Source organism: Pogonomyrmex barbatus, unplaced genomic scaffold (assembly GCF_055798465.1).
Source record: "Pogonomyrmex barbatus isolate J1 unplaced genomic scaffold, ASM5579846v1 scaffold17, whole genome shotgun sequence".
NCBI classification, from domain to species: Eukaryota; Metazoa; Arthropoda; class Insecta; order Hymenoptera; family Formicidae; genus Pogonomyrmex; species Pogonomyrmex barbatus.
Window position 1 is genome coordinate 3305882 of NW_028297113.1, and position 14765 is coordinate 3320646.

At 38.7% G+C, this 14765-nt stretch overlaps 1 protein-coding gene across 2 annotated transcripts in view; it reads right to left on the reverse strand.

The window, feature by feature from the left end:
• Positions 1-14765, reverse strand: part of LOC105431179 (uncharacterized) — a 43464-nt gene extending 28699 nt beyond the window's left edge. The window contains exons 1-2 of one of the 2 annotated variants that reach the window (XM_011645209.3): positions 14605-14765; positions 13261-13738 (exon numbers count right to left, since the gene is read on the reverse strand). In XM_011645209.3, coding sequence (XP_011643511.2) covers positions 13261-13647 — 387 coding nt within the window. In that variant the 5' untranslated portion in view covers positions 13648-13738; positions 14605-14765. Of the gene's footprint in view, positions 1-13260; positions 13739-14422; positions 14571-14604 lie in introns of those variants that run through there. The other variant, XM_011645210.3, reaches the window with a different exon arrangement.

Here is a 14765-nt window from a genome sequence, read left to right on the forward strand (position 1 = left end):
TCGCAATCGCGATCGCGGCTTTATGAAAATCGGCGAAAATTAGCGCGCGTCGTTTTGCTCGACGGCCGCGACGAATTTTTCCCGCGTAGAACGAATTCTTCGCCTTAAACGTCGCTTTCCGTCGCGTTCACGCGCCGTGAAGTTCCTGTCCGACAAAGGTAATATTCTGACGTGCGCTATCGCTTAGAAAGTAAAACGCGAGAAGACAAGAGTCGCGGAGTCTTCTGCCGCCGTCGTCGCCGTTGAATGTCGCGGGCAGACAATGCGGGCGAAATGCATCTCGGTGCGACAGACTCTCACTTCTCTCAGAGTAGTCATTCTCATTACGCGGATGTGTCTAATGCGAGCTTACTTCCGAATGAATCTAACGTAAGGCGCGATTATTGCAAATTTCCATCGCGACGCAAATATTCCAATGATAATATTCTTGCGTTATTCGGTACAGTTACGAACGTTACGAGGAATATGAGCTTGAGATCTGATTCGCGTTTGCCTATTATTGATGGAATTATTTCTCGCATTTCTTTGTAAATTCATTTGAATCGAAGATTCAAAGGTTTTTAATTCATACTACATACTGTACAGCCTAAGTTCAGGGAGTGCCACTTCTATAATTTTGCCCATTAGAATAACAGCGGGCTAAGGCTGTCTTCTTGTCTAATCCCTCCTGGTATGTTTCCGGTGGTGCAAACTTGTCAACTTTAATTCTCGTTGTACTGATGATGTTTAAATTTCGTATAGTTTTTATTATGTCCGAGAGTATCTTCCTTTCCATCTTCCTTTCCTTAATGCTTTTATGCACTCAATCTAGCTCTGTCAAATGCTTTACTCAAGTCAACGAAGTATATGTGTGCATATGTGTTGTACTCTATTGCTTTTTCTTTTATTCGTTTCATAATAAATATGGACAACATCTGTTGTCGATCTATCTTTCCTAAAATCTTACTGTTCTTCTCTATGTACGTATGTATTTGCATTTCTTATTCTCCTGTAGTTTTCTAGTTGGGTTTTTTGTCCTTTCTTGAAATGGAAATCATTGTCACTGGAGTGCCATTCTTTTGTTATCTCTAACGTTGTTAGGATCTTGTTGAATAATATTGTTAGCTTGCTTGCCAATTCCAATATAATTAATTAATACTGCCAAAAGTTCGAGCACGTCTCTCTCTCTCTCTCTCTCTCTCTCTCTCTCTCTCTCTCTCTCTCTCTCTCTCTCTCTCTCTCTCAAAATATTTAATATATTACAACAGAAATAAAATTATATAAAGATCAAACTATATTATCACTTTTTTCTTTTCCTGTCTCATTACAAGCGTTTCTTGAATCATAAATCGAAAAGCTGGGATTTCACTATTAAATAGCGTTCTCGTCGAATGCACTACCGCGTTCACTTTTTTTTCACATGTACGAATCAAATAGTAGACATCGCTACCGCAGGAAAGTGTTAATACATGGTTACTGCGGGAGCGAAGCGCCTATCAGTGTGGCAGCAATGGAGTCATTAAAGTTCCACCAAATTACAGTCGTTCCTTGCTAGCATCCGTGAAATTAGCACGTTGTCTTTCTTCCGTACTGTAATGAATCTATCATTGGACTATGACATACGAAATACAGAGTTGCAATCGTATAGAATTATAGAATAAAGCAGTTTCTTCCTGAAAAGAGAATGCCGGTCGTTTTAAATCGACGATTCTTGCACTATAGACGATTCCAGAATAAAATCCAGATACTTAAATTATTTAGTCAATTATTCATAATTCTATCTTATTTCTTCTTCGGCTTCTCTCATTTCAATTTACAATTTCAATCCAAATATATAAATTAAATTTCAATGGAATTCTATAGATTTAATTTGCCGAGATAAAATCTAAAAGTAAAAAACTGCGATGCAGTTAAATTTTCGATAAAACAAAAATGCAAACTTTCTATTTATAGATAAATAAATGTATAGAAACCGGAATATGTTTTGAACACAAAAATAAATAGTATAAATCTTTTTTAGTCAAGGCAGGATTCTTGGTGCCTAATAATCTATTCTATCTTTTTGAATTTAAAAATATTTACTTTCGTCATTTACAATCTTGAAATCTTGTGATTCAAAATTTGAATTCCTAATAAATGTTAATTAGTTTAACTATTGATTAAAAACTTTCTATAGAATTATTTATTGTGAAAAATATCATTCCAGGATTTGAATCTTCCTACTATTTAAATGTCTTATTGCCCATTTTTATCAATGTAGATTAATTTTAATCTCGATTTAAATCCAATTCGAAAAATTATTTTAGAAAAAGGTAAAGAATAGATTTAAACCGAGATTAAAATTAATCTACATTGGTAGAAATGGATATTAATTAATTTCGTAATCGGATGTAATAAATTAAATTCTACATTCTGCCATTCTGCGACTATATATGCAAATCGATCGGCACCGTTGTATCTTACACGTTTAATCGGAACGGGTCCGAGAGCGCTCGGATCGGAAGCGAACACCTGGCGAACGCGAGCCTGTACGAACCCACGTTTCTCCACGGGAGGATTATGTAAAACAAAAAGTACCGGTCCAACAGGATCGCCCGCAACATTCTATCGTCGGAGAGAAAGAGAGAACGACGAGAGAGAGAGAGAGAGAGAGAGAGAGAGGGATGATGGCAGGGCATTGCATCTGCTCTCGCTGGTGCACATCGGGCAGCAAACGTGGCTCGATTTTTGCGTGTTTCAACGGCGAAAAAAAGCGTTAACGCTCGATTAGCGGGATGCTGGGTGCTCATCTGTGCAACATCAAGCCGTTACTCCTCCTGCGAGGATCGGTTCTCTACGTCACAAAGCGAGATTTTCTTACACCGCACCTCCCTCCGATTAAATCCACGTTCATTTGAGCTACGACAGCGATACTTATTTTATTTATTTATTTATTTTTTTTTTATTTATTTTCTATTTTTTTATTTATTTCTGTCGAAAATTAATTAAACCAACATTTCGCGCGCGAAATTTCGCAAAATCCCGACGGCTTTCTCGTAGAAATCGCGCGTCCACGGAATTACGACGGCCGATACGATCTACGCGAGACACTTTTACTGTCTCTTTCATCCTCTTTAACGGGCGTGCACACGCGAAGGCGCGATTTAATCGATTCCGCTTGATAACACGGTGTGACCGCGTCTTTAGAAAGCGTCCTCATCCGCAGATCATAGCCGTCGCCGGCGAGCGCGACGATTACCGTTACTTTAATTGAGATGAGTCACGTTGCAAATGTTATTAATACAATAATCGGCACGGTAATGACCGCGAAGCGACGGCTCGGGCCGATGATTTCTCTGCACGACCGCAGACCGAACGCGCATATTTCATACTTCAGTAATGGAAGGAAGTATTCGCGGCGCGCGTGTAAGTAGATTAACTCCATCTATCATTAAAATAGAAATTAAGATTTTTTTTTTCTATTTTCCTAATCGGATTTCTCTATTTGTCATCAGTCTCCGTTGCGTGCAAAAAAAAAATTAATCTTAAATCAAGGACTAGTCTCATAGGGAAGAATATTATAATCTTCTTTTAAAAAAAAATTTTTTAGTCTTGATTTGATTGAATTTATATTGATACAAGTAATATTCTTATATATATTTAGTCTTGATTTAATTTAATGTGTATTAATATAGCAAGTATAAATATTCATAAGCAAGAATATTACAATTTTCAATACAGATTTCATCAAATTTTCATATAGAAAATTTCTAGTTCTGAATTAAATAAAAGTGATATCAATACAAATTCAAATCGAGACTAAAATTTTCAAATCTTTAGTATTTTTTTAGTAGTTCTTTTTTAATTTTTACTGAGAATATTTATCTTTATTAATAAGACTAATTTTTTTCTATTTGTGTACAGAAAAAAAAATTAATTTTAAATCAAGACTAATTATAGATTTGAGAAGCAAAAATATTATAATTTTCATGTAGATTTTTAGTTTTGAATTAAACAAAAATAATATTTGTAATATCAATACAAATTCAAATTAGGTACAAAGTAACATCAATACAAATTCAAATTAAGATTAAAATTTTTAAGGAGATTATAACATTCTTGCTGATATATACACGGAAAGAACACTTTTGCTGGCAAATCTAAAAATTTGACCAGATACAGATCTGAAAATAATTTTGTTGGCCCATCAAAATTATTTTGTAGAACACTTAAATATGATGATAATACTGCAAAAATGTTTGATCTTCTAACAATCAATTTGAATATCGTATACAATAATTTTGAAGGCTCAACAAAATCAGTTTTCAGATCTGTATCTAGCCAAATTTTTAGATTTGCCAGCAAAAGTGTTTGTTCCGTGTGTCTTAAATCAAATATCTGTCTTGATTTAAGATTAATTTTTTTTTCCGCGATGACTCAGTCGTCGGCGGGAAGCGAAAACGATCGCGGAGCGGAGCGATACACCCCGTCCCCGGTCAATGGCGCGTATCGTAGTTGATCGATACAATGTACTTATTGGATCGTTAGAAAGTAAAACAGCATCACGCGTGCGCGCGCGCGCGCAGCAAGATGCGGGATCGACGAGCGGAGATCGGCGCAAATCTTTCACTTTAATATGCATCCCGTGATTACGATCGGAACTGCCAAGTTGTAACGTTGCATTTGTGCAATTTCGAAATTGCACATTCAGTGATAATAACGCGTTTCTGCGTTCTGCGTTGGTGAATTCCGCGACACGTTCGTGGATTCGGCCGAATCGATTCCTCCCGAGGAGAAACGGCGGATCGACGAGCTCTCACGCAAGTCTCTCGCAATGCTCCGCGAATAAAACGATTTATTTACGACCGCGCTCGTGCTCGAAGTCAATGTAATGCGAGACTACTTTTTACTTAACAAATGAGAAGGTCGACGACGAACGTTTTTTGCGAGAAAACGTTTACCGGAAAGCGAACGCTTTTTGGAAACGTTCTATATTCAAAGATTATTCAGAAGCGAAATTCGTTCGCGCCGCTATTTAGAGAGATCTGAAACCGGCGAATCGGATAATTTCCGTTCGGGAAAAGAGACAGCGAGACGGGAAGCTGAAGAAGTCAACCTTGATATTTGCTACCGTATACGAGTCGAGAACTCATCACGCGTAATAAGGGAAAAAGTGGCGGCTCGATTTCTTCGGAGTCATCATCTGCGTTAAAGGGAACGGAACAATGGCAAGTGCAATTTCTGCGAGAGAGAGAGAGAGAGAGAGAGAGAGAGAGAGAGAGAGAGAGAATGCAAGAGAGCGCAGATTCGCCTTTCTCGGCTCAAGACTCGTAATCGCGCGTTTTGAAGGGCAGAGAGGACCGTTCGCGGAACAATCACGGTGGTTACACTCGACTCGACGACGAGGAGAGTGTCCTCGAGAGATCTCCGCCTCGTCGCCCTCGCGGCGTTCTTTCGTTTAATTATCGCCGCAAGAGTAAGGAAATGCTCTATTAAGCATTACAGCTAGTTCCCATCGGCGGCTTAATGAAAAACCGTGAAATATCGTTTTCCCATATCGCGCAGTGGAAATGATTTCACACCCTGTATAAAGAATGCGAGTGTCTACCGTACGGAAACTAGTTTCCGAGCGCGGGGCGCAACCAGTTTTGCAGTTAATTAATGCTGCAAGACCGGTAGCCCGCCGCCGCCACCGCCGCCGTTGCCTCGAAAGTGCGCGTAGCGCAGTTTATATCTCATCTTACACGTTGCACAACGATGTTATCTATTATCTGTCGCCAATTAGCGGTAAAACCGTACGAGCGATCGATTGTACGAGATCCTTGGCAATGTGCGCCGAAACGCGTGACTTTCGCTGAGATAAATTGCGCGATTAAGTAATCGGAGTTTACATCTTTAATCCGTTAGATCTAGTAATTCCTTTTATGAAATATCTACGCGCGATTTAAGATTAGATACTATTACGAAACATTATTTCTTAATTAAGATTGTTTGTTATTTTTACTGTACACTGCTGTTATCAATCAGATCTACAAATGTATTTTTCTTCTTGGACTTAAATCCTGGTTGAAAGAACATTTTTTGCAACTGTTTGCAATAATCTCTTGTAGATTTAAACTAAAAGCCTAAGTAACACTAAATTAATAATTAATTTAATAATGTAAATTTAATATTTTAGAATATCAAGTCCGTTTCAGGGGCAAGTGATAATTGGCGTGCGGTTGAATAAAATAGAATATTTATAAAAATTCATAAAAATAATTACACACAAGATCCTGCCAAGTGAGTGTAGTAATCTTTCTTATTTACATTGTGTTATACATAAAAACAGTCATTATTCGCTTGCTCGAGTTGCTTATTTCTTACTCTAAATTTCTGATAATTAATAAATATTTAATTAAATATGTATCAAATTAATTTTACACGATTCAACGATTTTGTCAACAACCAGATGAGCGTCTAAATTGTAATACGTACAATCGCAGAGACCATATGGTCATCGATAAGCGTTATCTCACGTTAATTATTCGACGAGCGTAAACACGCTTCACAGATCGCGCACGCCGCGCACGAGAACTGCTTATTTTACCAGCAGGAAAATTCCACAGATGTAAAAAAAGATAAATATGGTACAACGCAGTTTCTATTCTTTATGATAAAAATCAGAAACTGAGATGCAAAGAGCCTTGATTATATTAATATGCCTGTGAATCAACATGTAAAAATTGCCCAATTAAAATCAAATCTTCTTTACAACTAAAATTAATTTGCCTTCTCTGTTCTGTTATTTAAAATTAATTTATACTAGGAGAACAATCAGTATTATTTGTCAAAGAATCGCATTCGAGCTAATAAAACTCAGCTGTTACCTGTATGAATTTTAATATTTTAATGAACGTGAACGTCTCCAGAAGGTCCGCAGACGTACGAGATGGAAGCGGTACGATCGCAAAAAGCGGCCGATGACGAAATACGGGGGACGATATTTCGCGACGCACGTACGAACGGGCGTGGCGTGTGTCGCGATGGAACGCGAGGGAAGGCGTTTTCCCGCGTTACGCAATCGCCGCCGACGACGTTCCGCTTGTCGTCTCGCACATTGCGACTCGCGTCTCGCGAGTAGTGTATTTTAACACCCAGCTGTACGTCGCGACGCGTGGGCGGCGCGAAAGGAAGACGAAATTCCAAGGTCGCGATACCGCGCGGCGCTCGCGTTTATTATCATCGATATGACCCGCTATCATCTTGAGGCTAAATAAATATCCGAAGTCTTCGAATTCCTTCGTAAGACAGCGCAATCAAGCGCGATTTTAGTCGACCTAATTTTTCACGAGTTCTTCTATTCCGAGACGAGATACATCTGGCTTTGCGGAAATATCTCGAATTCATGAGATACTTAGTAATAGATAATTATAAATACATGAAATATATTTCTAATTAAAGACGCCCTTTTTTTCTCGTTTTCTTTTTTTTTTATTTTACATTTGTAAAAATTATCTTTAAATCTTATCTGAATTGATAATATTATATTTCTCGTACGATCGATTGTAAAAATCCGCTTAGAAAAGCTGCGGTGCGGTTCGGCTGCAATTCTGCCGATGCAGCCACATTGTTGCAGAGTTTGCCAATAAATGCATTAAGTTTCGCCTTGTGGTTTCGATAAAAAAAAAAATAAAATAAAATTTGTTTAACAGCAAAAACAATTCTACAAATAATTTAATTAAAATATTAAAGTTGAAAAAAATTCCAGAGAATCAGCTTTATCGCATAATAATTTATATAAAAATATCTTTTTAAAGATATAATTCGCTATATATTTGATTCTAACGAAAGTTAGAAAACTTTCAATTAATCGTAATTGATCCAAAACAAAAGACAAGAAAATTTTAAAGCATATATAAAAATTCCATTGTAATATTCTTCATAAAATATTTATTTCGATTATTTTTTAACGATGTCTGAGAAATTTGAAAAGCCGGAGAATTGCAATTTCTTCTTATTTCTTTTCAATGCGTCACCTAGGCACGATATCACGATCCACGTAACGGATCCGCATCATGCATGTGCAACGCACAGCAGGGAACGACGTGGAATTAAAATTTGTATCACAACTTTTCCTCGATCACTCGTCGAGAATAAATGGCATAAGAAGAAATAATCCTTTACTCGCGTTAAATAAATTAAAAACAGTTTAGTGCAAATTAACTGCGATTATAATTGCCCTTATAACTCGCATGTTCTTATAGAAATAAAATCCTAATGATTTATCTATTTTGAATATCCAAAATACTGATGCACAACAATGTTTTTAATATTCAAAATAAGTAATTTTTCGTATTACCAGTATTGGCCAGTATTAAATTGAATTTTGCACAACGCAACATTTCGAAATCTCTTCCACCTTTCCTTTCAAAACGCGTAAATATCTTTCTTTACCTCCGTCAACTGTTACTCTCGACGTCGACCATCCAGATCTTCTTGTGGACGACTTAATTGCAGCGATCTCGAAATCGGCGGTCGTCAGCGGAGCGTGACGCGACTCGTAAAAGAATCGTCGATCGGAAACGGCGAATCTCGATTTTACGAGCCCGACCGGTGTTGTGTTTACGCGTCGTCGTCGAGGCTGCGAGACACTCGCTCGCTCGTCGCGGACCGCGATGAAGTCACGCCGCTGCGCTCCTCGAGGCGCGAGGAGCGGAAAAAAAAAAGAGACACAAAAAGGATGGGACGCGGGATAGATCGCGGTTTCCCGAAGCGGAGCACGCGGCGAAAAATGTTTAAAGCACGAGCGTAAACATCGGACTGACGAGACTACGTGCGCCACGCCGCGCCGCCGCGAGATCATGCCACGCCGCGCGTCCGATCTCAATAGGCTGCCTTCACACCGCTGGAAATCACCGCTGGAAATCACCGCTGGAGATGCATCGTGGGGAGATGCAGCGTGCGTCTGGTTGGTCAGCGATCTGGACCGAGCAACCTTGCGAACGCGCGACGCGCTCGGGATCATTGTTTTATGCAACACGTACAAGTTGTGCTATACACAGGACGATATGAGACATAGCTTTAAAAGCCACATTGAAATTTAAGATTTATATTTACGTTTCTTCTCTCTTAAAATTTCTTTGCATATTTTTATAAATCCACTTAATAATACTTATATCTATTATATCTATTTAATAAAAATGTATAATTGAGGCTTGTTGTAACGTGTTTCAAAACGGATGAGTATAAAAACGAAACGAATTAAAGAAAATTGACGTTAATTTACAATTTATGTAAAGCGAGCGGTAGAGATGGCTCGTAAATTCGAAACAAATGCTCTCGTTCCGAGGTTCATCTTGTCGGCCGCTGACTCGACTGGCTTAGGCGGGATTATTAGCGAGCAATCTCGGCACGATGATAATTTCGTGAAGGATCGATTGAATATTTATCAGCTGCGTGCCCCCCCCTCCCCCCCGTGCCGTCTCTCCACGCCTCCGCAATTAATCGTTGTGCCCCGAAATAGCGACTTCCTCGTCAATATCGTAACGCCGCCTCGTTGCCGGTCGTCGACCCCCGTTGCACCACGTAACCGGTGTATTTTGAGCAAATTTCCAGCTAAATCTCGATTTGCCTCACACGCACGAGTCTCTCACACGCGTCTCCTTTTCGTTAGAAAATTGCGAAAAATCGCGATATGGCCCGCGCCACATTTTCGCGGAATTGATCTTTCCATTGCTCGTCTACTACTTCCCAAAAGCATATTACACCGCAAAAACGATACAAAAGCATGGTAAATAAACAACATCGCGAAGAACTAGTTCTCACCGAACTGGATTTATCACACGTGCTTACGTACATACGTGAGAGTGATAAGTCGTTAAGTTACCAAACGATATCCGCAATACACAATCGTTTTCACGTGATATCGTGTATAAGTCTTTCCAAAGATACAATTTAAGAAATTTATGAAATTATTGAAGGATTTTTAAGATTGTTTTGTTTATATAACAAGCGAAATGTCAAGCGACGCTCCACTCGCGTCTCTGTGAGCGCCCCTTAATCCGAATTCAGCACAAAGGCAGGCGTCCGATGGAAAAAAATCTGCCGCGAGGTCCGCGTCCTCCACTTTCAGGCCCGAACCTAATTCATCTCAGAGCCCCGCAGGTCTTACAATCACTTCGCCTGCCGTCACTAACGCGACAATTCTGAGAATTTTAGAAACGGCGCATCTGTCATCCGTTCACAACCGGCCACGTTCTCACCCGACGTTTCCTCAAAGTAAACCCCGACGGAAAAGTTTCTCAACACATCAACGAACTTACGAGCGGAAAATCGTCCGTGATTTCTACATAATTTGTAAAATTGCACGCATATAAAAATACACACGGCAAATTTTGTAATGTGTCTTTCTCTAAGTTGCGAAACGGAATTAAGGAGAAAAAAAGAACTTATTTCGAATTTCTGCCTAAAATTTTTCTCATTTTGTGTTGACAACGGGTGTGATACTATAACATATTATATCAAATAATATTTTATATGAAATATATTTTGAGATCTCTAATGTTTTAGCTGTTGTTAATTTATTTAATTTTATGATTATGACATTATGATATATCACATGGAAAGAACAGTTTTATTGAAGAATTTAAAAATTTTGACTAGAAAAGTGAAAAATAATTTTGAGCCATCGAAATAATTACACATGATGACATTGGTTGTTAGAATATAAAAAAAAATATCACAGTATTTTTCATTACAGTTAATATTGCACATTCTGCTGCGTAGAATTCGTGTTTTCCTAACTCTGGTTAAAATTAAATCTGTTTACGCTTAGTTTTTCATGAATTGTCCAATGATACCAATGTTGCCCAAGTCGTGGTACCCTCAGCGAAAACCTGCTACCTAATTCGATAATAGCATAAGTTTATAAATTTATGATCACCCATGAAGGACGTATCACTTGCTGAAACTGGGCGAATCGGTTTACATACAGGATATGCGGAGCTCACGAATGGGATATATGTGATAAAAATGATGAGAGTCTAGAAAGTAAAAGAGCTGTATAAAACGGTACCGAGTTTCTTAAGCCTCTCAAGGAGAGCAGGCATATGCGTATCAAGTAACATAAATGCCGGTTTCGAATCTATTTACGCAACTTTATTGCCGCGCGTGTACAGTGCTCCATTGGCATAAATAAAAAAACAAGTTATTACACAGGCTTTATCGAACGAGCCGCATTATCCACGAGATCTGTATAATCACTGATAATGAATAAAAAATAAATACATTACCACAGCATGAATTTAGTGAAAGAAAATTTCACAAGTACTAATTAGTACAACGCCATACGCGAGCAGAAATTTTTAAATAGTTTCGCAAATAAATTAAAAAAAAGACTAATTAATAAATATTTTAATAAAAATTTTAATTCATTTTTAATTTTAATTCATTTTTTAACGTAATTAAATAATTATAAAATTATTATACAATTACGTAAAATTATAAAAAGAGCAATGTGAAGTCTTGCACAATCAAAATAATACAAAATTCATTTTTTTCGAAAATTCTCTCGAAACCAACTTTTATTTACCATTATAGCCTTAAATATTTTTACATGCAAGTTTAATTTAATTCCTAAAATCCTATTCAATTTATTCAATTTAATTTATTAAAAATTAAAACAGTATAATATTTTAGCTTCAATTCTTCAGGATACAAATGAAAGGCGGTACATAATTTCTGCATTTCTTGCATGATCGTCTCCGAGGAAAGGCGGAATTCCTAATCGTTCGGGGAAACGACGCAACAACGCACAAACCACGATCGTTACGTCAACCTCAGAAAAATGTATCGAGGCGCGAGATTTCACCGACAAAAGCGATGGCCGGCGAACGTTTCGCGCGAACGAGTTTCGCCGCTTCTTCGGCGAGGCGTGTGACGCTTCTTCCGATAATTCGGGCGTGATTCTCGCGCGGGTCGATAGTGCACCTGTCCACGTCACCTGAGAAATACCGTTACAAGCGGAACCAGAGGGGCAATTCGGTGGCAGCGGCAGCGGCAGCCGATCGTGATACACGTTTTTCGGCGCAATATCGAGCGAAGGGAGTTTTTTTTTTTTTTTCGCGAAAACACGTTTCTTCTCCGGGAAATTTAACGCGAGAAATTTAAGAGACCTTTCTGATCGCGCGCGAAAGACTCGCTCGTGACTCACGCTCAATCGCTTGAATTTTATCCACCATTTTTGTTGTCGCGTGTCCAACACGAAGTGATTCCCAATGAATATATATCGCTACTTTTAACTTTTTATCGATAACGCTAATTTATCTCTATATACGGAAAAACGGTTTAAGCGAGTTGTAAAAAGCATGATTGAATGTCAACGCCCCGAGAAATGCGTCATAAATTGCAAAAACATCGTAGAAACATAGAGTTCGTTAATTACGAATCTGATGGAGAAATTACGAGAAAGAAGTGGCTAAATCAATTTGTTGTTGATCGAAAAAAGACTACCTTCGAGAATGTAGGACGCTTTAAATATCATTAGATGCGTATCCTTGGATATACGTATGATATATTTAACTTAACTCTAGCTATTTTATCAGGAGCATCACGTCGATGTTAATAAATAAATCAAGAAAGTCAAGAAGAAACGAGCAAATCGATGCTTCATATTATTTTTTAACCTAATGACCTAATATTTCCAAACAGGACGTCCTAACTAAAAAAAATAAAAAAGAAAGAAAGAGAAAAGAATAAACATCTACATATAACATAATCTGATTCAATTCTCTAATAATACAAAAGAACTTTAATTTGCCTCAAATTTTACATATCGCAAAAATATCGTAAAATAATCACGTCATCAATTTTAGTTCTCTTCAAAATTTTCAAAATTTACGCCGAGATATTTTTTGAAGCAAATCAATCGTCTCCGCTTTTCATCATTTTTTAAATTTTACATTAATTTTATATTATGCATACAACATGGTTTATAACTTCATCATTACATTATTAGATTAAACGTCATCATAATATTGTGTAAATTTTTTTTTTTACTTTAAATTCCAGAGCGCACGATTGTATAATAATTTATAATTTCACCAATTTTGTTTCACAATTTTTATTTCGCGGAATCGATCAATTTGGCTTCTAATGCCCCCGATTCCACCAACGTAGATTTACTTTAATCTCGGTTCTAATTCTAATAGAACTAGAAAAAGATGAAGGGAAAGTTGAACCGAGATTAAAGTTAATCTACGCCGGTGGAATCGGGCGTTAGACTGATGATTCTCATTTGGCATTTGGATTGTCTTTACATACCTCGCTCGCCTGTTCGCAAGGGGAAGGCACTTTGTCGGAGGGTTCCCTCGGAAGATCCTCAGTGCTCCTCGCGGCGTTGGCCGTACTTCCGGGGTCGTTGTCGACGCCACGTGCGGAAGCGGGAGCGACGCTTTCCTCGACGTCGCCGTCCTTCTCCTTCGTCCGTTGCTCGTGCTTCGAGAGCAGCTCGCGCTGCTTCTGGAAGAACTCGGGCTCGCTGAAGCACTTCTCGAGGCTGGCGGCGCGCTGGAGGGTCGTCGGTGAGCTCGGGGTCGAACGCGAAAATTCGAGCTCGTCCCGCAGAAGGTTCTCCGCGCTCTTGTTGCATATTCGCGGCGGATCCTGGTCGCGGAACGTCCTGCGCTGACCCTTCGACACCTCGCACATCGCGCGCTAACCGGAGGATGCTCTTCGCCGAGAGAAAGTCGCGCGGCGCGCGTTCAGCGTCATTTCACACGTACATTTCTCGGACGAGCAGCTGAAAGAAAATCGTTATGGATCGATGGAAGAATTCGCAAAAAGCGGCAGAGTACGGACTTTTTAGATTTTATAATATTGGAAATGCCAAGCGGTCATTCTTATTTCTATTTCTCTTGATAAAGATCTTGATCTTTTAAAATTAATCTTTTTTCACGTATTAAAGACACAATTTGAATTTTTTAATTACCTTTTTTATTCTGATGGAACATTAAATTCAGAGAATTTTTTAATCTTATCTTCGATGCCAGAAAAAAATATTAATTTTAAATAGAAAGCGATAAATAAATAATCGCTTGATAGAACGAATAATCGCTTCTAGCTTCTTAAAATGTCATCATTATTATACTGAAATATATTAAACTTTAAGGCGCCATCATTAGTACTAAAATACATTTGATCTATTTTAATAACGATGACACTTTAAAATCTAAAATCTTGGAATTTATACCCTTATATTTATATAATTACATAAGTTCGAAATTATCTTGCTGTCGAAGTCTCATTATTGCTATTTTGCACACGCAAGTACCATTGATACCAATCAATCGTTATTCGTTAATTTCCACGAAACATACATCTTCGGTTTGGAAATAGAAACTGCTTATGTAACGACCAATCGTCGGATGAGTAAATCGAGCCACAAAATGCTAAATATACGCGGGGTAAGAGTACCGCTTGATACCTTCTCGATCGCACCGTTCGCGGCGTGGGAAGAGATTCGACGTACTCTTGAAAAGGCCACAGACACTCAATTCGCTTTTCGTATACGACGTTCAGTCTCGAAGTTGGGTTATATCGGCACCGCAAGGGCGGATTATGGGCTAACGAGGCGGACGCGCGTGTTCCATCGAGGATTGGGCTTACCTGTCCAAGACGGCTGTCTAACGAGGTCCTTTGCCCGCTCGATCCTTCGCGAGGACGCAGCCGCACACTCCGTCTCCGCAACGTGACGCACGCAGACACTACCAGACGCGAGACTACCACTCCGCGAGGGACGACCACCCCGCGTGCGTCATGCGGAAGGA